Here is a 22,461-nt window from a genome sequence, read left to right as displayed (position 1 = left end):
TATTTGATTACTAAATCTAAATTTTCTCATCTTTACAATTCTCAGAAATTAGATTATCAGAAGGTAATACACATAAGTTTAACTTCCACATTTTCTGAGTATACTTTTCATTTTCTACTTATTTTACTTGCCACCCATCATGTACATTAGGTATTCATAAGGTATTCGATAGCATCTAATTCTATAAAAATATAAAGTGTAAATAATCTTTATTATTTTGAATACCATATACATTTTTGTTGGCTGGAAACTTAAAAACAAAACAAAAAGTCCCATTAACTGGGAAAAATCTGAAGAACACCTGGGAAATCTCACCTAGTTCTAACCCTTGCTTGAGATTAGTAGAATAAGAATAGGTTGTTAGAAAAGTTTCAGAATAATATTCTTTTAAAGCTTGGCAGGAATTCTTTTTTTTTTTTCTAAGTCATATATATTTTTAAATTTTTTATTTTTTAAAGATTTTATTTATTTATTTGACAGACAGAGATCACAAGTAGGCAGAGAGGCAGGCAGAGAGAGAGGAGGAAGCAGGCTCCCTGCTGAGCAGAGAGCCCGACGTGGGACTCGATCCCAGGACTCTGGGATCATGACCTGAGCTGAAGGCAAAGGCTTTAACCCACTGAGCCACCCAGGCGCCCCTCATATATATTTTTTAAAGATTTGTCTATTTATTTTAGAGAGGGGAGAGAGCACAGCAGGAGAGGGACCGAGAATTTCAAGCCGAAACCAAGAATTGCTCAACTCACTGCACTATCCAGGCGCCCCCCAAGTCATATTTAAACTTCACACATTTAGTTTTTGGGTGTTGATATAGAACATGTACATATAAATAGTTTCAATATTTTTGCAGAACTACTCAAGGCAATGTACAGTGAAGGCAATCGTGGCTATCAGATGTTTTATACATGAGAAACCACGGAGTAGTATACTGTTGAGTTTGAGCCCACATCTTTCTTTTGCATTCACAGACACACACACACACACACACACACACACACACACACACACACTAGCTGTCCAATTTGCTCAGGTTTGGTTAACATTTTTTTTTTCTTGTCAGTCTCTATTTTTATTTGCAACTTTCCTACTCTGAATTATATAATTTGCTGAACTGCTTTAAATAATTTTAGAAGTTGAAGGAACAAACTTCACAGAATAATTCTTTCAAGAAGTTCTAGAACTAAGCAACGTTCTCTTCCCATAGAACCTAACATGAGCTTTTGTGGGTATGTGTGAGAAGGCAGGCAGGCCCTGGCATCCAACAGCCTGCATTTGGCTCTGTCTCTAAGTAGCTAGGGGACTTTGGGAAATTACTGTGTCAGTTTCCTCATCTGTAAAGTGGGTACTCTTAAGTTGACAAGTGAGGTTTTTTATGGAAAGCATCTGGAACGGTGCCTGGCACGGAGTGAGCACTCAGTAATGGTTAGGTCTTGTAGTTATCATGAACAACGTCCTCTCTGTGTGTACAGGCGGATGACAGCTAGGTGGAGATCAGTGGGCTGGAATCCTTCAAAGCAGCTCTGCACAACACAGCATGTCCTTCCCCTGGCTCCTCAAAGGCCACGTAGGGCAACTGCTTCCAGATGGGCCTCTTTCCTACTCCTTTCCTCCTGCAGTGGTTCTCAGAGCCACAGTTCTCCCAGGCAGCGTCATCGGGAGCTACAGCAGCAGCAGTATCTCCTGGGAACTACAAATGCAAATCCTCGCCCCCTTTATCCCAAACCTACTATTTAGTGTGTATCAGAATCTGAACTGCTGGTGAAACACAGACTGTTGTCCCCACCTCCAGGGTTTCTGGTGAGGAAACTCCTGAAAGCAGGAGCACCTGACCCCTGATTTTCAACACAGTAGAATCTGTTAAATTATTAAATGCTTTGAACTGCCTGAGAACAAGGAGTTTGCCTGTAACTAAGGAGATAAAATTCTGAAATAGAAACATAGCTCAAAACAAGTATGTAAAAATCATCCCCTTTACAACTCTGCAGGATGATTCAAGAACATGAAAAAAAATTTAACATACTGGTGTGTCTTGAACAAAAAGAACCATTCTCCCTCCTTCCAGAAGAAAAATGGGTAAGAACTGCTTTAAAACTCAGGATTATGGCCGTAATGTGTTTTCTTCCAATAGGTTTTAAGAGTCTTTGAGATACGTTTTTGTGCTTATATTTAGACAAATGATTAAATAAATTGAGATCTTCTACAAAACTGGACACACCCTTCCTATGTTCTTTCACCATACTTCCTCCTGTTTGAACATTCTTTATAAATTCTTTCCGGATTTATAACATTCTTACTGTTCCGTGTCTGTAATTCTCATAGCTGTTTAAAATCAGTTATATATTCAAGTTGATTCAGTCCTCATGACCAATCACTTTGTCTTGGCCTTCTTCATTTTTCAGTTGATTTATCTCTTAGATGTTTGGATTTTATTAAAATTTTCCCTGCAGGGTTTATTAGTGAAATGTTGCCTGAACTTTTTTTTTTTTTTTTTAAAGATTTTATTTATTTTATTTTTAGTGAGAGAGTGAAAGAGCATTTTGTGAGCCAGGGTGGGGGTGGGGAGCAGCAGGCGGCGGGGATGGGGCACGATTAGGCAGAGAATCTCAAGCAGACTCTGTGCTGAGTGGGGTACCCCACACAGGGCTCAGTGTCACCCTTCTGAGATCATGACCTGAGATGAAACCAAGAAGCTCTAAACTGGCTTAGCCACCTAGGTGGCCCACTTGACCTTTTTTATATCTGAAATGTCTTTGTACTAAAATGACATCTTGGATGGGTATATTTTTGGGGTTGCACTTGTTATTTACCTTGTAAACAGCCACTATTCTACTGACAGTACTGCTCAATAACTTCCTGTATCCTTCCATTGTGGCCAGATTTTGAAGTTTATTGTACATAGATTATGCCCTTTGGTTGCTGCTGATGATTTTTTTCCTTCTATTTTTATTATTCGTTTTCTTATTTCAATAAGTGCAGGAGAATACAAATCCTTCCATAAAGTTTCAGTCTGTTGTCTTAATCCAGAAGTTCATAATTAGTCTTAAATATGCAAAATGTAGTTTGGCATCTGGAACTGGTGACCTTTTAACTTACAGTCCAAAGAGGAACATTTTCAAGAACAAGATGATTAGAAATAAGAATACATACTTCTTGAAATATTTATTGGCTGACAAATTGTTTATTATTATAGTGGACCGAAAAATATTATCTGGGCACATTGAAATAAAAAAAACCCCACAAGCTTAAAATTAACAAGTAAAATGATTTTTTGTGATCTGTATTCTTATACTGATTGGTTTCTTAGATGTATTCGTCTCTAATCCCATGTCATTAATGGGTATTTTTCTGAAGAATGTAATACTTTTTTTTTTTTTTTTAAAGATTTTATTTATTTATTTGACAGAGAACACAAGTAGGCAGAGAGGCAGGCAGAGAGAGAGGAGGAAGCAGGCTCCCCGCTGAGCAGAGAGCCCGATGCGGGACTCGATCCCAGGACCCTGAGATCATGACCTGAGCCGAAGGCAGCGGCTTAACCCACTGAGCCACCCAGGCGCTCAAATGTAATACTTTTTTAATAGGAACTTCAAATTTTTTTCATAGAATTGCCTGTAATATTCTTCAAAGTTTCACTTCAATGGCTAATAGACTTCTTTGTAGACTCTAATATTTTTATTTGAGAAAATAAGTAGAGAACCTTTCTTTACAGGTTCTAACGTAACAGTTGAGCTCAGAGCAAATTCTAACTGGAGGATACTCTCAATTTTATTTCTTACATAGGAAAAGTCTAAATATTTCAGCCCTGCAGTTCAATCTCTTCATTTATAGTGTCTTTGACAAACATTTTCATGGCACAAAACTCAAATTGTCTCTACTGTTCTTTTAATTCGCTTACCAAGTGTAGAGCCTGCAGAATCTAAGCCTTCTCAATTTGATTCCATTCCATTCTAGAATATACATTTATCCAATTAAAGAAAGCCATTAGAAGCTTCTTCATATAAGATATCCAAGGTGTATTTATAGAATTTCAGAATTAAATCTTGTTCATTATTAAGCTCTCAGTTTTAGTTTGTTCATTTCTTCCTTGGTGTTTTTAGGGACTTTAATGTCCTCTTGTTTTGTTTTTCATAACTGCAATCATCAAAAATTGCAGAAACTTAAGTTTTAGGGCATTATATTTGTTAAATTCTTTGATTACAGATTTCCAACAGATTTTTTGAAAAATGCAACCACCATGAGCCTATTGGTTTATTTAAAAAAACTTTTATAATACAATTATAGAGTACTTTGATCCAAAAATCCATGCTTTGAAGGCTTAAATATTTTTAAACCTAGCTGATGATGGGCAGGGAAATAAACTGTGTTCTGTTATGAAGTTTGTTTGTTTTTGCAACCACCTTCATCACAAATAGTTTGCAAGTCAGTTATCCCATGTGTATTTAAAAAATGTTTTTCGAAAGTTTATTATTTTGGTAACTTAAGTTTCTATTTCATTTATAGAACATCAGAGCTTGTTTGAAGATAATTATGAATTATGTGGATACCACGCCAGATTTCAAGTACATTTCTGCTTCATAGATTTCGTTAGAATACTAATTACCACTAAATACTGCATAAACAGACACACATGCAGTTCTGAGCTGAATTTACAGTAGCACTCACAATTATAAAAGATGTTATCTTTGACAGAAAAAATTTCCTGCATTTCCAAGAACTGGGAAAAAGAAAAGCTAAACCACCACTGGAACAGATTTAATGGATTTTCTTTTTGAATACATCTGATAACAGTGATACAAAACTGGCAACACCTAACCGTCTGCAAAGGTCTTCAAATGGAACCAACAAATTAATGGCTATAGCTTCATTTGGTTTGCATGTATAAGAAAACTTGGAATTGAAAGTGAGCAAAATTAATTTAGAATAGTCATTTGATCTAAATGAAAAGTCATGCTTCACAGAATGATGGTTAATGCATTTGTCTCTAGCTGTTTTTGATAAGTGGCTGTTTTGGGGCTCAATCTCCTTAAAATAATTACTATGTTTTAGAGTAAATGCTAGATGCTTCTATAAATACATCTGTTTCATTTGATCAGTGATATCACCTTGGCCCACACAGTGGATGATAAATGTCAACAAACATTTTACTTAAGTAATGTATTCACCAGCTTGAGAAATGGAAACTCTTTATTAACTTTCTCATTAAACATGTGCTTTAAAAAACTTATTACTGCTGAGTTTGTTATAGAATATAAGTGTTATCAAATATTAAAAAAGGACTGCTACCATGTAACAAACTGTAAAGCCATTATACCAAAAAACACTCAACTCTTTGTGGGAAGCTTCTGATTCCCTACTTCCACATACTCTATGTACACCTAACCCATCACTTCCCACATTTCCTTCTGATTCCCCAAATGGGCGGCCTGGCAGCTTCATGAGCTTTGTATAACATGACATGGGCCACAAAACACGTGGCTAGAACACCAGGGCCCAGGCCAGCAAGGGCAGGAGAGATACTGGAGGAAAACTCACACTGATATGAAAGAAAATGCAGCCACCACATTATGGGCAGCTTCTGGGTGTATTGTAAAAAGCAGGCTTTACTCCTACAAGGGTTGAAAGGAATGACACCTGAGAACAAAGCACAGTTGTTAGCAATAAGCTTGTTATAAAATCTCACCGAAGTAATGTCTAATTGGAAGGGAAAACGTTCCTTTTTTCTCCTGTTGACAATTTTGTGGTCTTAATTAATTTATACATGTGTTTCTTTTGCTCAAATCTGTATCTATTACAGCTCTCTATCTTATCCTAGGAATGTAAATATATCTGTAGATTAACAAAAAACAAAGCCTAACCAATGACTAATTAGTTCCTAAGATAGCCTGTAACATAATATTCATCTGGTTCCAAACTTTCATGGTAATTAAAACTTAGGAATAAACACAAGCAAGTTCTGCATATTAAAGGATCATCTTCTTTTATACCAGTAGAAAGTCAAAAAGTAAACATTACTAAAAAAGTAGAAAAATAATCCAGTCATTAACGCACACAAAGAGAACTAAGAGAGTGATTCTGCAGAAACAAATCACAATGGGAGTTATTACTAACTTCCTAGACATACCCACGTTGACTGAGGTCTTAAATAGGTTTCTTTTTTTTTTTTAAAAGATTTTATTTATTTATTTGACAGAGAGAGATCACAAGCAGGCAGAGAGGCAGGCAGAGAGAGAAAGAGAGGAAGAAGCAGGCTCTCCGCTGAGCAGAGAGCCGGACGCGGGACTCGATCCCAGGACCCTGAGATCAAGACCTGAGCCGAAGGCAGAGGTTTAACCCACTGAGCCACCCAGGCGCCCCTGAGGTCTTTATTCGTGCTGTGTGTTAGGCAAAGTACTCAATGTGCTTATGGGATAAATCCCCACCACAGGCTCTAGGAAGTAGGGATTATTCTCATACTGTAGATGACAAAATACAGAGGTCTATGATTTTGCTGAGGGCCACACACTGGAGAAACAATGGTGAAGCAAGGATTTATACTTGGTCTGTTGGACTCTGAAGTCCCTGGGTCCTCTTACTTACTATGGTAAAAAAGATGTGAGATCCCCACATCTGTCAATGTCTAACAAAGGACAATTCTTGGGTCTCAGCATTCTAAATTGTGTTTATGATTAAAGCTTTTAAAGGCAAAACCAAATTAGTGAAGAAAATAAACACTAGGCTCTAGCTACAATGTCCACCTCTAAAGTAAAGATATGTAGTAAAGAGCTAATTATTATTATTGTTATTTTTTAAATTAAAGATTTTGTTTATTTATTTGACAGAGGGAGAGAAACACACAGTGAGAGAAGGAACACAAGCAGAGGGATGTGGGAGGAGAGGCAAGCTTCCTGCCAAGTAGGGAACCTGATGCGGGGCTCGATCCAACGACCCTGGGATCATGACCTGAGCTGAAGGCAGATGCTTAATGACTGAGCCACCCAGGCACCCAGGAAGGGCTAATTATTAAATAACAGTTAATACTGGCTCCTCTATACACTAGATAAATATGGTTTCTTCATCTGAAATTTAATGTTTTTTTTTTTTTTTTTTTAAAGATTTTATTTATGTATTTGACAGAGAGAGATCACAAGCAGGCAGAGGCAGGCAGAGGGAGAGGAGGAAGCAGGCTCCCCGCTGAGCAGAGAGCCCAACGTGGGGCTCGATCCCAGGACCCCGGAATCATGACCCGAGCTGAAGGCAGAGGTTCAACCCACTGAGCCACCCAGGCGCCCCCATCTGAAATTTAATGTTAAAAGGTTAGGATGCTGAAACAATTTAAAATAGATGGCTCATTCTTTCTTCCAGAAAGTTACTCCGAGAACAATTCACAAAAGAACAATCTACAAATGACATAGTGTGAAAAATGTTTCATCTCACTAGTAATTAAGGAAAACTAAGTTTGAAAAATGTATCAAATTTATAGTTCTCAAGAGTGCAATCCTGCAGTACAATGATAATATCTGGCCTCAACAATGGTTTAGGGAAATGGCCTCAACAATGGTTTAGGGAAACGTGCCCCGCCAGCTGATGCTGGCCTGGGGTAAGCACAACTTCTTAACTGCTCTCTTCATCCTGAGGCCTCTTTCCCTTCTCTATGCTTATTCCCTAGGTGATCTCCTGGATTTAGATGTTACCCGTACTGATGATGCCTCACCTCTCCCCTCACACTCCAGATCTGGGTACGGGGCTACTAACGTGCCATCTTCTCCACTTGATGCCTAATGATCCAGAACTCCAACTTGTACCCCTACCATTTTCCCAACCCAGTGAATGGCCACCCCACCCTCCAGCTGCTCAAGTCAGGCAGCTAGGTCATGCTTGCTCCTTTTCACATGAGGCCACATTCAATCCAACAATAAATCCTTCTCACTCTATCTTCTAAAATTAAGTATCTGGGGGCGCCTGGGTGGCTCAGTGGGTTAAGCCTCTGCCTTCGGCTCAGGTCATGATCTCTGCTCAGCAGGGAGCCTGCTTCCTCCTCTCTCTCTGCCTGCCTCTCTGCCTACTTGTGATCTCTGTCTGTCAAATAAACAAATAAAATCTTTAAAAAAAAAAATTAAGTATCTGACCTCTCCTCAACATCTCCATGAATAGCACTTGGGCCCGAGCCACCTCACTCCTTACTGGATCATTGCAAGAACCTTAACTAGCTTCTGTGTTTCCGGTTTCCATCCTCCCTGCTCTCGTCCATTATTAACATGGCACTTAGAATGATCCTTTATTTGCCCATTGGTGCCCTAGAGAACCTTTTGTTTTCAACACTTAAAAACAGTAACTGAAATCCGTTGCTTGGTTTTAAAGTGAAATCTTATGGAAAATGCCCCCCACACAAAAGTAAATAAAAACGGAGTTGGAAGCATGGCAGAGGTCAGACAGCTGGGTACTTCCTTCCTGACGCCTCTGAGGCCCTCTGGAGATTGTAAAGTACTGGAAAAATCACTGCTCTGCAATAGCTGAGGAAGTCAACCCAGTCTTCTTGAAGGTCCCCCCAAAACCGCTTTCTGAAAGAAATTAGAGTTCACGAAAGCTGATTTCAGCCTCCTCATCCGTCGTTTTCCTCTAAAAACCTGTGTCTTACACACAGAGTCCCATAAAAACCTTGACAGCGGGGCGCCTGGGTGGTCAGTCGATTAAGCATCTGCCTTCGGCTCAGGTCATGATCTCAGGGTCCTAGGATCGCGTCCCGCATCAGACTCCCTGCTCAGTGGGGAGTCTGCTTCCCCTTCTGCCCCTCTGCGCACCCATTGTCCCTGCTTGTGAGCACACGCTCACATTCTCTTTCTCCCTCCCTCTTTCTCACAAAAATAAAAATAAATAAATAATAAATAAAATTTAAAAAGGAAAAAAAAAAAACCAACCTTGACAGGTTGAAAAAGTAGTTGTTGGCAGCAAACAACATGAGATCTTAATCAACAATGCAACTTCTTCTTTGGGGGCTGCTTTACTATGTTTTTACGCATAAGTCACCCTAATGTTTTCTTCCTGACACTCTACTACTTTTCCACTACATAAAAAATTTAAAATAACATTTAGTTCCTCCGGATTATAGGTTTAATACTGAGACCATCTACTACCTGTTTATACTGTTTCAAGAGAATACCATTGTAGCAGGGAATTAAATGTGCTTATTTTTTAAGGGAGAAAGATGTACTAGAGGAAAGGGAAAGAAATAAGGAATGTGAGGCTTGACTAAAATGGTCTAAATACTATGGGCCTTGAGGAAGAACTCTTTTGACTAGACTGAGCAGAGTTGATTTCTAGTCATGTTTGTCTCTCCTGATCCCCCATCAGTAAAAGGTTTCCCTCTACCTCACAGGGTGACCAACTGTCGTGGTTTGCCAACGCGTTCTGGTTTTAGCACTGAAAGTACTGGTTTAGCACACAGGGATGGTTACCTCATTTCTATATAACAAGAATACTGTCCAGTGTGAGGCAAGGGTAAGGTAAGACAATTTAGAGCATTTCAGTTTATCTGGAAGAAGTCTGAAGTTTTGGGGCACTAGGTGGCTAATTGGTTAAGCATCTGCCTTTGGCTCCGGTCACGAACCCAGGGTCATGGGATCGAGCCCTGCATCAGGCTCCCTGCTCAGTGGAGAGGCTGCTTCTCCCTTTCCCTCGGCCTGCTGCTCTGGCTACATGCGCTCTCTCAAATAAATTAATAAAATCTTTAAAAAAATCTGAAGTTTTATTATTATTACACTATACTCCTTATTTTATGCCTACATTAAGTGATCCCTGGTTATGATGTGAGAAATGGTTCAGATACAACAAACACATCTTAAAAAGGCACTTTCACTTAAATGTTTAGGGAGACTGAATAAATGTTACTAATAATTAATCTTTCAAAAAAAAAGTTATAATTATACTATAGGAAATAAATCAAGGATTAACTCCACAGATATATTCAACCTTTATATTAGAAAGTGAATTTTATTTAATATTATGATTCTAAATATATTTAAATATGTTCATTTTCCCAAAAGTTTGCATTTCTAATATCTTACCTGTAACAGAGACTTTAAGTAACTCAATTTTATCCTGAAGGCCTGCAGCTTTCAGATTATCATATGCACCTAGTAACTGTGAATCACTGACATCAGCACCCACATAATACACATCCTATGAGGAAAGAAAGTCCTGTTTTAAGTATGAGTTAAACTATCAGTTTATGTAGTTCAGAAAACCGACTTGCTTCTTCTTAAATAATGAAAATGAATTTAATAGATTTGTTAATTCAGGTTAAAACAAATTTATAGTATTTCTTTAAAATGATATTCAATGGTAAAAAATTACAAGTATTTGTTAATTTTTAAAAACTATTTTAAAAAGCCTTATTTTACAATAACAAAAACTATTTTAAAAAAACCTTATTTTACAGTAACAAATGTCTAAAGAATTTGGGGATTAGCATAGTCTGTCATGACTAATCACAGAAACTGTTCACATTTTCCTAAATTTATCAGTCTTTTAAGCAATTTAATTAACCCTTCATAATCCATTTTGACAACAGGACATAGCAACTCATATCATCAAAACCAATAATCCTAAAAAGATAATCTACTTGTTAATAATTGGGAAGTGAATATACGTACAATGATTAAAGTAAGTATATTGCTTGGTTTATCCTACTTTAGAACTTACTGGCCATTCTTTAGCAGCTTCCAAAAGTATTGTTCCAAGTCCACACATTGGATCAAAAACAAATGCACCAGCCTGCAGACAGAAATATTGATTTGGCATTATTTAGCCTGTCATAAATATGTATTATAAAAGAAACATAAATTTCAAGAGCAATGATTGCTTTTTACACCTTATTCAGAGTTTCAGGTGGTTAAAGGCGTAAGGCAGATATATGCTGGGTATGTATGAAGGTCCCTGGTGGTGGTCATGTGAGAGGTAGTACAGGGTTATGCTGCACGTGGGAACAGTCCCCGCACCTTAGAGGTTGAAAACAACACACACCTCACGCTACACCCCCACGGTAGGGCATCGGGGGCTTGTGCTTCCTACTGGAAGCCAGGCTGGTCAAGTGGTCCCCATCTGGAGTGCTGCCCATGACTGTGGCAGAGGGGAATGAAAAGCATTACAAATGGTGTACTGGCTCTTAAAGGTGCCATGTAGAAGTGAGGCACATCATGTCCACTGCCATTTAACTGGCTGAAGCCTGTTAGTCACATGACACACATGATTTGAAGGGGCCGGGAAAGCCTAATCCTACCTGTGCCTGGGAAAACCAGAAACGTGGAGAAAAAAGGAATTATTCCCATTCTGGGGAAGTCTCCATCATGTCACAACTTGTAAGTACTGCAATGATTCTGGTTTTGTTCTGAAGAATGGGAAACTACTGGAGGGCTCTGAGCAGAAGAGTAACATGACATTTACTCTTCAGAGGGATCACTCTGGATGCTCCACTGAGAATGGACCAGACAGGGTAAGAGTCTTAATAGCGAAGCTAGTTAGGGGAAGCAGGCAAGAGAGGATGGTGACTTGAATTAAGGGTATTATTGGTAAAAGTGGTGAGAAGTGGTTGGATTCTACGTATATTTTGAAGGTGGAGCCAATGGACTGGACATTGAATGTTTAAGAATGACAATAATCAGAAATTAGACTAGAGTTTTTGACCTGAGCAACTGCAAGAGTTCTCTGTTACTGAGATGGGAAGAGATGGGAAGGAGAAGCTTCTAAGGAGACAAGAGTATAGTTCTGGACATGTTAATTTTGAAATACCTCTTAGACCAAGTATGGACATCAAGTAATTTGTTGAACATATGGGTCTGGAGTTCAGGGGAGAGGTTCAGGCTGCAGATATAAAGTTGGGAACACTCAGTGTTAGTCATAAATGATATTTAAAGCATGAGAACTAGATGAGTCATCTAGAAAGTGAGAGAAGTTAAAAAAGAAAAGTCTATGGGTTGGACCCTAGTGATCTCCTAAGTATAGACGTTGGTAGATGAAGATTCAGCAATGCATACTGACAGCAGCACATACTGATGTAGGAGGAGAACTAGAGTGGTGTTCCAAAAAACTCTGGAAAAAAACATTTCAGGAAAGAGAGTGATGGCAGGATCAAAGTGCTAACAGGTAAGCAAGGTGAGCAGTGTCAGCGGCGTGCTGATGACGACAGCCTGATGAAGTGGGCACAAGAGAGAAGGGGAAGTGAGGAAGTAGTGACACCAAATAGGGCAACTATTTTTAAGAGGTTTTCTGTAAAGGGAAGCAGAGAAGGAGCACGTGGGTTCAGGAAAGGGTTATTTTCTTAAATTGCAAGATATGTAATCAAGGGTACATGCTGCTGGGAATGTGCAGTAGAGAGAAAAGTCCTGAAGTAGGCATGAGGTAATAGAATCCAGGAAGCAAGTACTGGAGTGAAACAAGGACAATTCACTTACTGCAACGATGATAACGCAAAGTATGTGGGCACGGACTCCAAGATGTTGGTAGATTTGGTGAGGAGAACATGTTGAAGTTCTTTTCGGATTCCAATATTTAAGTCAAATAAGAAGCAAGAGAGCGAAAAGTGTGGGCAAGGAAATGACTATAGTGGTAGAACATAGACTCCAAGCTGTGAAGGAGGGGTGAGGACAGGCGGTGAGTAATGGACAATGGTGAGTAAGGTCAAATGACTAGAGGTCCCAGGGGTTAAGGGGCTGTGTGGCAGCATGCTAAAGGAACTGAACAGGAGGGAGAAAGAGGCTAAGAGCAGGATTCCTGAAATTGAGATATTTGGAAGGTATACCCTGGGTATACCTGGTCATACCTGGGTATGACAGGGTCCAGGATATGGCTAGGGTAGATCATTAGAGCAGGGAAACCGAGACATTAAAGGGTCAGGTTACAGAGTTGCCACTGAGGTCATAAAGAACTATGATAGGAATAGCAGCTTATACTCCCATAGAAAGGACAGGACAGCTAGAGACATCCGCATGCGCATAATTTCACGGCATGTGCTTCAAACGCACAGAGAGGTTCTGGGCAGAAGAAGCAATGAGAAGCAAGCAAGACACCTACCACCTCCAGGCCCATGGTCCCTTGATATGTTTACAGAGGAAGCAGAGTGCTCAGTGGACAGCCAAGTTTCAGTCAGAGCCAGAGGGGACCTAATGGAAAGAAACATAATGTCCTTCAGGAGAGAGAGAGAGAGAGATTTTCCCCTGGGTAGAAATTCTAAGGGGAGTATCCTATGGATGCCCCATGAAGGGGTGGTTAAGTAAAAAGAATAAGGATCTAAATGACAATTCAGTTAAAAATAACAATGGTATGAGAACTAATTTTTATTAAGATCTTAATATGTATCAAACATTGTGCTCTTCCTCCCCTCAACATGGTCCATGGTGTAATCTGACCTTAAATATCAGGCCCTTCTCTAGCTATGACATCTGGGTACCTGGGCAGGAGACAAGTATTCCTGTATGCTTATATTAATAACTAAGACTTACAGAACTTGATTTTCCTTGTTCGGATATGTAGGAAGGAGAACAGCTTGTGGTAAAGGTGAAAAGTATCTAACCTCCTCCCGTTTAGATTTCACTGTTAGTGGCCATGACATACCCAAGATTGGATACTGGGATCATTTACGCTGTGGGTCATTATAATGAAGAAAGTCCCTGCCCTAAGAAGACACTACCTTAAAAGGATTTTACACCACCCTAGAAGGAGTCCTCCACCCTTGCTCATGGGATCAGGTAGATGACAAAAACCAGACTGGGTGACAGGCATGTGGAGAGTGAATCAGATTAAAATAGTCCGCCAACAAGCCCATAAAACCCCTTAGATCTAAACTGGCAAACCTCTCGGGTCCCTCCCTCTTTGGAAGCTTTCTATTCTCAATAAACTTGGCTTTGCTGCCCACCACTCTTCATCTGGTCTACCTCTTCATTCTTTGAAGCTGCGTGACCAAGCTTTGCGGGCACTGAAGGAAAAGAAATCTTGTAACAATTGCTAAACTCCTCCAAAACAACTGTGCTGTGCTACTTCTTATATGCTTTAACAGACGTCCTATGCTGGTGATCACATTTAGAGAAACCATTCTTACTCTAGGTTCTAGCAAGGCAAACTCACAGTAAGGAAAAATTTTATCTAACATTAGCTTTGAATATTTTAATTTACTTTCTACTTTTCTGACAAATGGATGTTTATGTCAAGATAAAGGTAACATTTCAAACTTGTATAAGGTAGTTATATAAATTTATATTTATATAATATGTATAAATGTGTATATATATACATATATATATATATAGTTTTATAGTTATATAAACTGTGGTGAGATCACTGGCAGTTTGGTAACCATAACTCTCTCTCCTTACACTAAAAGAAATTTGGACTAAAGATTAAAATCAAATAAAAAAAAATCATGGATTCTGAGAACATGATAATCTTAAAGTAGCTTTCTTCTTTTCTCTCAGCTCCAAGCTATTTAGTTCTCCGAGCCCAAGTGATGCTGAGACATAGAGGCAACTAGTGCTAAGAGAAAGAAAGCCTTGGGCTTCACTTGGGTCTCAGAAGAAGGAACTAGTATGGGGCCTCTTAGCTATGGCTTGGTGGGAGATTAAGAGACCAGCCCTGGAGCCCAGAGGGGGAAAATCACTGGAAACAGGGAGAACCTGGTCTTCAGAGATCTACAGATCTGCAGGGAGACCAGTGAATAGAAAAGCTTTCACTTAGAAAAGTTTTCAGCATGGCTAACAGATTCTTCTTACCCTGCCAACAACCTCAGTGGCACCAGAGATCCATTTGCCTTCTGCCATTTTTAGGATTTTGGCCATTTAAAATATTTTAATAAACATAGTTGAGTCCCAGTGAGCCAACGAGAAAATAATGGCACATCCAAAGGTCTGGGGTCGGTGAGTAGCTAGAGAGTAAATAGGCAGAACACTCCCAGCATACATCTAGTGACACGGAACTCCTGGAGGAGACAGATAAGTATTCGAACAAAAGAACTAAGAGCTTTTAGAGATATTCAAATGTAGTGTGCACACACACAAAACCTTCAGAGCAAAAAAAATGATGATTTTTAAGCTAAAAATTCTGACGAATAAAGTAGAACATATCTCTGTGACTCTTGCTATAGCTTGGAAGATTATGTTCAAGAATAACTCAAAATGCAGACCCAAAATATAGAGATGGAAACCATGTGAGAAAGGATAAGCAACTTGGAGGATAGCTCCAGGAAGCTTAACATGTTAATAATTTCACAAGCAGAAAAACAAAGTAGTTTAAGCTAAAAAAGTCACTAAAGCAAAACAGTTGAGGCAATAATAATTAAATAAGTAATGAAAGAAAGAGTGTGTGAGACAGAGAAATAACTTTATAATTATTATATATTCCTAATAATTATAATCATTGCCATAGCAGCAGCTAATACTTAAACACGTTCTACATGCCACACACTCTTCTAATCACTTAATAAATGCTAATTCACTTAATCCTCACATGACCCTAGGAGGTTTTTTTTTTCCCCAAGATTTATTTATTTTAGAGAGCAAGTGAGTGCGTGTGTGGGGGTGGGGGAGAAATGCAGGGAGGGCGAAGGAGAGACTCTCAAGCAGACTCATTACTAATGAGTGGAGCCTGATGCAGGGCTCCATCTCAACCCTGAGAATGTGACCCAAACTAAAATTAAGAGTCTGACACTTAACTGACTGAGCCATCCAGATGCCCCCACCAGGAGATAATTATTTTTATTTTGATGATGAGCAATGGAGGCACAGGGATGTAGAATATCTTGTCCCCAGTTTCACAGTCAGTTAGTGGTGGAGCCAGAATTAGAACTCAAGCAGCCAGATACACCAAGTTCGGGGCTGAGTAGAAAACACACACGTAAGTGTATCCTGCTAATACTCCTGAACTTCAGAGGATTTTTTTTCTTCCAAGATTTTATTTAAATTCAAGTTAGTTAACCTATAGTGTGGTACTGGTTTCAGGAGTAGAATTTAGTGATTCGTCCCTTGTGTATAGCACACAGTGCTCATCACAACAAGTGGCCTTCTCCATGCCCATCACCCATTTAACTCATCCCCTGAACTATAGAGGATTAAAGAGTAGAGTATTACAAGCCTCCCCCCAGCAAGAACAGACAGCTAAACAGGAAAGGGAAAATCATACTGGAGAACACAGGAGAGTAAATGGCAACAGGAGAGCATCTACGATCTCTGAAGGAAAGGGACTGCCACTCAAGACTCTTCCATCCAGCCAAGATGGGTGTGTATCCCAGGATAAAAAACAAATTTGAGGATAGTAGGAATTTCAGACAGTGTATTATGTGGATACCACATCTGAGGAAATTACCTAAGAAAAGGTTTTAACTAAGCAGCAAATGAACCAGAGCAGAGACCTCAACAGGAAAAGACGAAGTGAAGAGCAACAAGGAGGAGTGCTATATACATAGTGATATGTCTGTGTATTTATCCAGAAAAGTGTGTGTGTAAACACAGTTAGAGTTTAGTGATTAAGGGCAGGCTGTTTAATGTAAGTGCTAAATAAGGACTTTTGAAATGTAAGGGGCATATTTCAAGGGAAATTCTGACACATGATAAATAATTTAGTTCAATCTAGTTGTTGGGGGTTGAGGGTTGAAGGGTATAAAAATGTTTCAAAGGTCTCGTTGTAGGGAGGAGTAAGGTGAGTCAGGAGAAGAGAAGAAAAGCACTCTAGAGGCCTCATATTATGATAGGGAAGAGGGCCAGGTTAGAGGGTCCTGGTGGTTAAAAACAGTGTCTTGACAGTGGAAAGAGTTCGTATCTTGTTTTAAAGAAACAGCAGAGTCCTATGTGTTTAATCAAGAGAGCTGGGAAATAGGAACTATTAGTAGAACAGAACAATAAAGTATATCTCCAACCTCAAGGACAGAAATGAAATGATTATCAAGTAACTTGATCAAATTAGCAAAAATAAAACTAAGAAACAGTGTAAGACGTTATAAACAGAGTAAAATAGGAGGAATATAATCAAGCATGTCTGTCATAATACTGCGTTCTCTCACTGGAAGACTGAGACTATCAGAGTGGATAAAAACAGAGCCTAAACCAGGCAAAGACCCCATCAAAAAGGAGAATTTCAGACCAATATCCCTAATGAATATGGATGCCAAGATTCTCAACAAGATCCTAGCTAATAGGATCCATCAGTACATTAAAAAGATTATCCACCATGACCAGGTGGGATTCATCCATGGGATGCAAGGGTGGTTCAACATTCGCAGATCAATCAATGCGACAGAACAAATCAGTAAGAGAAGAGAGAAAAACCACATGGTCCTCTCAATTGATGCAGAAAAAGCATTTGACAAGATACAGCATCCGTTCCTGATTCAAACGCTTCAAAGGAATAGAGAGAGGGAACATTGCTCAACTTCATAAAATCTATCTATGAAAAACCCACAGTGAATATCATTCTCAACAGGGAAAGGTGACAGCTTCCCTTTGAGATAAGGAACATGACAAAGATGTCCACTCTCACCAGTCTTGTTCAACATAGTATTAGAAGTCCTAGCAACAGCAATCATACAACAAAAAGAAATAAAAGGCATTCAAATTGGCAATGAAGAAGTCAAACTCTCTCTCTTTGTAGATGACATGATACTTTGTATGAAAAACCCAAAAGACTCCACCCCCAAACTACTAGAACTCATACAGCAATTCAGTAATGTGGCAGGATACAAAATCAATGCACAGAAATCAGATGCTTTCTTATAAACTAAAAATGATAATACAGAAAGGGAAATTAGAGAATCAATTCCATTTACTATAGCACCAAGAGCCATAAGATACCTGGGAATAAACCTAACCAAAGAGGTAAAGGATCTGTACTAGATGAACTACAGAACACTCAGGAAAGAAATTGAAGAAGACATAAAAAGATGGAAAAGCATTCCATGCTCATGTACTGGAAGAATAAGCATTGTTAAAATGTCTATACTCCTAGAGCAATCTATACTTTCAATGCCATCCCAATCAAAATTCCACCGGCATTTTTCACAGTCCTGGAACAAACAATCCCAAAATTTGTATGGAACCAGAAGAGACCCCACATTGCTAAGGAAATGTTGAAAAAGAAAAAACAAAACTGGAGGCATCACGTTGCCTGATTTCAAGCTTTACTACAAAGCTGTGATCACCTAGACAGCATAGTACTGGCACAAAAATAGACACATAGACCAGTGGAACAGAGCGGAGAGCCCAGATATGGACCTGCAACTCTATGGTCAAATAATATTTGACAAAGCAGGAAAAACTATACAGTAGAAAAAAGACAGTCTCTTCAATAAATGGTGCTGGGAAAATTGGACAGCTATATATAGTAAGAATGAAACTTGACCATTCTCTTACACCATACACAAAGATAAACTTGAAGTGGATAAAAGACCTTAGCGTGAGTCAGGAATCTATCAAAATCCTAGAGGAGAAGATAGGCAGTAACCTCTTCAACATTGGCCACAGCAACTTCTTTAAAGACATGTCTCCAAAGGCAAAGGAAACAAAAGTGAAAATGAACTTTTGGGACTTCATCAAGATCAAAAGCTTATGTACATCAAAGGAAACAGTCAACCAAACAAAGAGGCAACCCACGGAATGGGAGACAATATTCTCAAATGACACTGTGGACAAAGGGCTTATATCCAAGATCTATAAAGAACTCCATCAACTCAACACTCAAAAAACAGATAATCACGTCAAAAAATGAGCAGAGACATAAACAGACACTTTTCTAAAGAACACATACAAGTGGCTAACAGACACATGAAAAAAATGTTCATCAGTATTAGCCATCAGGGAGATTCAAATCAAAATCACACTGAGATTACCACCTTACACCAGTTAGAATGGCCAAAATTAATAAGACAGTAAACAGTAAGTGTTGGAGAGAATGTGGAGAAAGGAGAACCCTCTTGCACTGCTGGTAGGAATGCAAGTTGGAATGCAGCCACTTTGGAAAACAGTGTGGAGATTCTCTAAGAAATTAAAAATAGAGATGCCCTATGACCCTGCAATTGCACTACTGGGTATTTACCCCAAAGATGCAGATACAGTGAAAAGAAGGGCCATCTGTACTCCCATGTTCATAGCAGCAATGGCCATAGTCGCCAAACTGTGGAAAGAACCAAGATGCACTTCAACAGACAAACGGATAAAGAAGATATGGTCCATATATACAATGCAGTATTATGCCTTCATCAGAAAGGATGAATACCCAACTTTTGTATCAACATGGACGGGACTGGAGGAGATTATGCTGAGTGAAATAAGTCAAGCAGAGAAAGTCGATTATCATATGGTTTCACTTACTTGTGGAGCATAAGGACACTGGGAGTTGGAGAGGAGAAGTGAGTTGGAGGAAATCGGAGGGGGAGACAAACCATGAACGACTATGGACTCTGAGGAACGAACTGAGAGTTCTGGAGGGGAGGGGCGTGAGGGGTTGGGAGAGCCTGGTGGTGGAAATTAAGGAGGGCACGTATTGCATGGAGCACTGGGTGTGGTGCATAAACAGTAAATCCTGGAACACTGAAAAAATTAAATTAAAAAAAAAAAAAAACAGAGTTGTATGTTGTGAAAAAACAAACTGAATGCAAAGTTGAAAATAAAGCAGTGGCAAAGAAATGCAGCAAATACCAAGAAAAAGAAAGGAATACAAATGTAAGACATGAAATTTAAGTTTAAACTCACTAATCAAGATAAAGAGAACTTTATGTTCCAATAAAAAGGCATGATTCCTGGGATGCCTGGGTGGCTCAGTTGGTTAAGCAGCTGCCTTTGGCTCAGGTCATGATCCCAGCATCCTGGGATCGAGTCCCACATCAGGCTCCTTGCTCAGCAGGGAGCCTGCTTCTCCCTCTGCCTCTGCCTGCCATTCTGTCTGCCTGTGCTCGTTACCCCCCCCGCCGATAAATAAATAAAATCTTTAAAAAAAAAAAAGGCATGATTCCTGATGAAACAGTAAAAGTTATAAATGTGCATATAGCAAACTAGACATCAGCTGACTAAGACAACTAGTAGAAGTGCAAAAACTTAAAAATATAAATATAGTAACCTAATGAAATTTTGAAATGCCTTTTTCAGAATTGTGCAGATAGTAAAACAGTAATATGGCAGACATTCCTTGACTAAAAAAAAAAATCATTTTCTTCTATCCACCGAATACTTACAAAAATTGATTCAGATCTTAGTCACAGAGAAAAACTTAAAATTTAAGTAGAGGTTTTATAGGCCATGTGATTGTGACATAAAAGATTTGAAATAATAAAAATGTAGCTATCTTTGGACTCAGCTTTTTTATAGTCAAAATACTCTCAGAAGTTCAGCAATATATAAAACCATATCGCTGTAGCAGTTCATAAATGTAAGGGCAACAGAAAGAGAAAGAAAAGGATAGAAAAAAAGAGAAAAAAAGAAAGGACAAGAAAGCAAGCAACCAAGATGTTCACCAATCAGCTGATTATGCAAAGGAGCTTGCTATTATTAAGAATGCAAACATTTTCCTTACCTTAATTTCAGCAAGAGAGGCCATTGCCCATGCTATGGTAGACCTGAGGCCTGCAGTCTTGATGTAAGCTCTGCTGGCTAAAGGAACCCTACAGAGAAAAGAACTTGATGATACACTCAGTATTACTCTGCAGTAAAGAAGATCATGATATAAATAAAAATGACTAACCTGCTCACATCTGTGACTCATCTTAATATATTCATCTAACATACAGCTAAATATCTGTTAGATTATGGAATATTTTAACTTTTTTACAAAAATACCTTCTCTAATTGTCTAACCAGCCAGTGGGGTATTTTAGAAAGGTAAATTTGTGCGGTGCCTGGGTGGTTCAGTCGGTAAAGCACCTGCCTGTAGCTCAGGTCAGGATCCCAGGGTACCCTGGAATTCCCATACCTGGGATCATGAGCACTTTGTCTTTGGACTCCTTGCTCAGCAGGGAGCCTGCTTTTCCCTCTCCCTCTGTCCCTCTGCCCACTTGTACTCTCTCTCAAATAAATAAATAAAATCTTAAAAAAAAAAAAAAGGAAGGTAAATTTGTTGGAAAACTAAAATTTAAACTCTTAAGTGTTTGACTTATAAAAATCTAATCATATAGGAGGGAAAAACCTTTCTCAAATTGTTAATATACTTTCCTGCTTTCCCATATGGAATATACAGGAACTTTTCTTGCTGATCTGGAGTCATCAAGAGGAACATAACTGTTCCGTGATATGGATGTAGTATGAGAAGTAGGGCTGAATGGATGCTAACCCTTGAAATCTGTTTTCTAGAAAAAAATTGCTTTTGTAAATTTGTTCTTTGCTCATTTGCATCTTTCTCAAAAGATGAAATGAAGCATGACATTGCATTGTCTAAAATAATTTGTGGAATGAAGAGCTGAAGCAGACATCTCCCAAATGAGTTCACTGGCCTCCATTATGTTTCACTTCATACTTTATCCTCTACCTCATCACGGTTACTATCAGTGTTTCCAGATTTGATAGGGGTTTTCAAAATATTATTTCTATCTTTCTAATGCAATGAACAAGAAAGCTTGAGAAGAGCTATTACAATAACCTTAAGCATTCTTTTTTATATTCTGGCTTACAGATGCATAAAAGTGAGCTTAGAGCTAATGGGGTATTCCTATTAAATTTTTATAATCTTTACAAATATTCCATGCCTAGAATCCAGGAAAAGGGTATCTAAATCACATTATACTATGTAAACAGGGATGTGCATATAAAATGTTTCGAAGAGGCCAATGACATTTACTTGCTTCCAAGGAACTGAAATCACTATTTTCATCCAATAGCTCTTTCTTCCCAGAGCATCTAGAAAAGTACCTGTTATATGATAAGTGTTCAACAAATATTTTGGAATAGGGAAATGAATCATTTGCATTTATTATCAAATAGCACTCTGCAAGATTAGAGAGATACCTGAAGTGGATTTTAAAAACTAGAAATATTCTCCCACAATAAAAGAATAATGGCAATGAAATTTGTAGAATGTTCACATGTGAATTTTAAGAACTGTGCTGTATTTTCTATTTTAATAAAAACTCCAGATGCTAACAGACTAAGGGCCTGTGAAAATCATTTAATAATAGAAATAATTAGATATAATTTTCGGTATGAATCACATAATCAGTGAATGATTACAATCAAATCTTTTATAGCTCTAGCCAGCCAGATTAAATCACATGCATTAAGCACCAAGAACACACTTTACTGGCTCAAGTAAAGAACTTAAATGCTTTGCCATTAGCCCCCTCTGTTATATTGACGTTTCATATTATAAATAAGAACATAAAGTTCTTACTTTTACAGACTTTAAGGGACAAACATGAAGCTTAGAGAACAATAGCTACCTGAACACAGGGATTCCCACCACAGAGTAAATGTCATTTAGATGTATGAAGATCTGAAAGAGCAAATAGAAAAGTTAGAAAAAAACAGGAAC

At 38.6% G+C, this 22,461-nt stretch overlaps 1 protein-coding gene across 3 annotated transcripts in view; it reads right to left on the bottom strand.

The window, feature by feature from the left end:
- The window catches only part of THUMPD2 (THUMP domain containing 2), a 40,925-nt gene that overhangs the window by 4,406 nt on the left and 14,058 nt on the right, over positions 1-22,461 (bottom strand). Inside the window, exons 5-8 of one of the 3 annotated variants that reach the window (XM_032352882.1) lie at positions 22,370-22,422; positions 20,515-20,617; positions 10,675-10,746; positions 10,038-10,152 (exon numbers count right to left, since the gene is read on the bottom strand). In XM_032352882.1, the coding sequence (XP_032208773.1) occupies positions 10,038-10,152; positions 10,675-10,746; positions 20,515-20,617; positions 22,370-22,422 (343 nt within the window). The remainder of the gene's footprint in view (positions 1-10,037; positions 10,153-10,674; positions 10,747-20,514; positions 20,618-22,369; positions 22,423-22,461) is intronic. The other 2 variants (XM_032352883.1, XM_032352884.1) reach the window with 2 other exon arrangements.

This window comes from Mustela erminea, chromosome 7 (assembly GCF_009829155.1).
Source record: "Mustela erminea isolate mMusErm1 chromosome 7, mMusErm1.Pri, whole genome shotgun sequence".
Taxonomy (NCBI): domain Eukaryota; kingdom Metazoa; phylum Chordata; class Mammalia; order Carnivora; family Mustelidae; genus Mustela; species Mustela erminea.
Note: the sequence above shows the minus strand (reverse complement) of the source record. Positions and strands in the feature narration are given on the sequence as shown.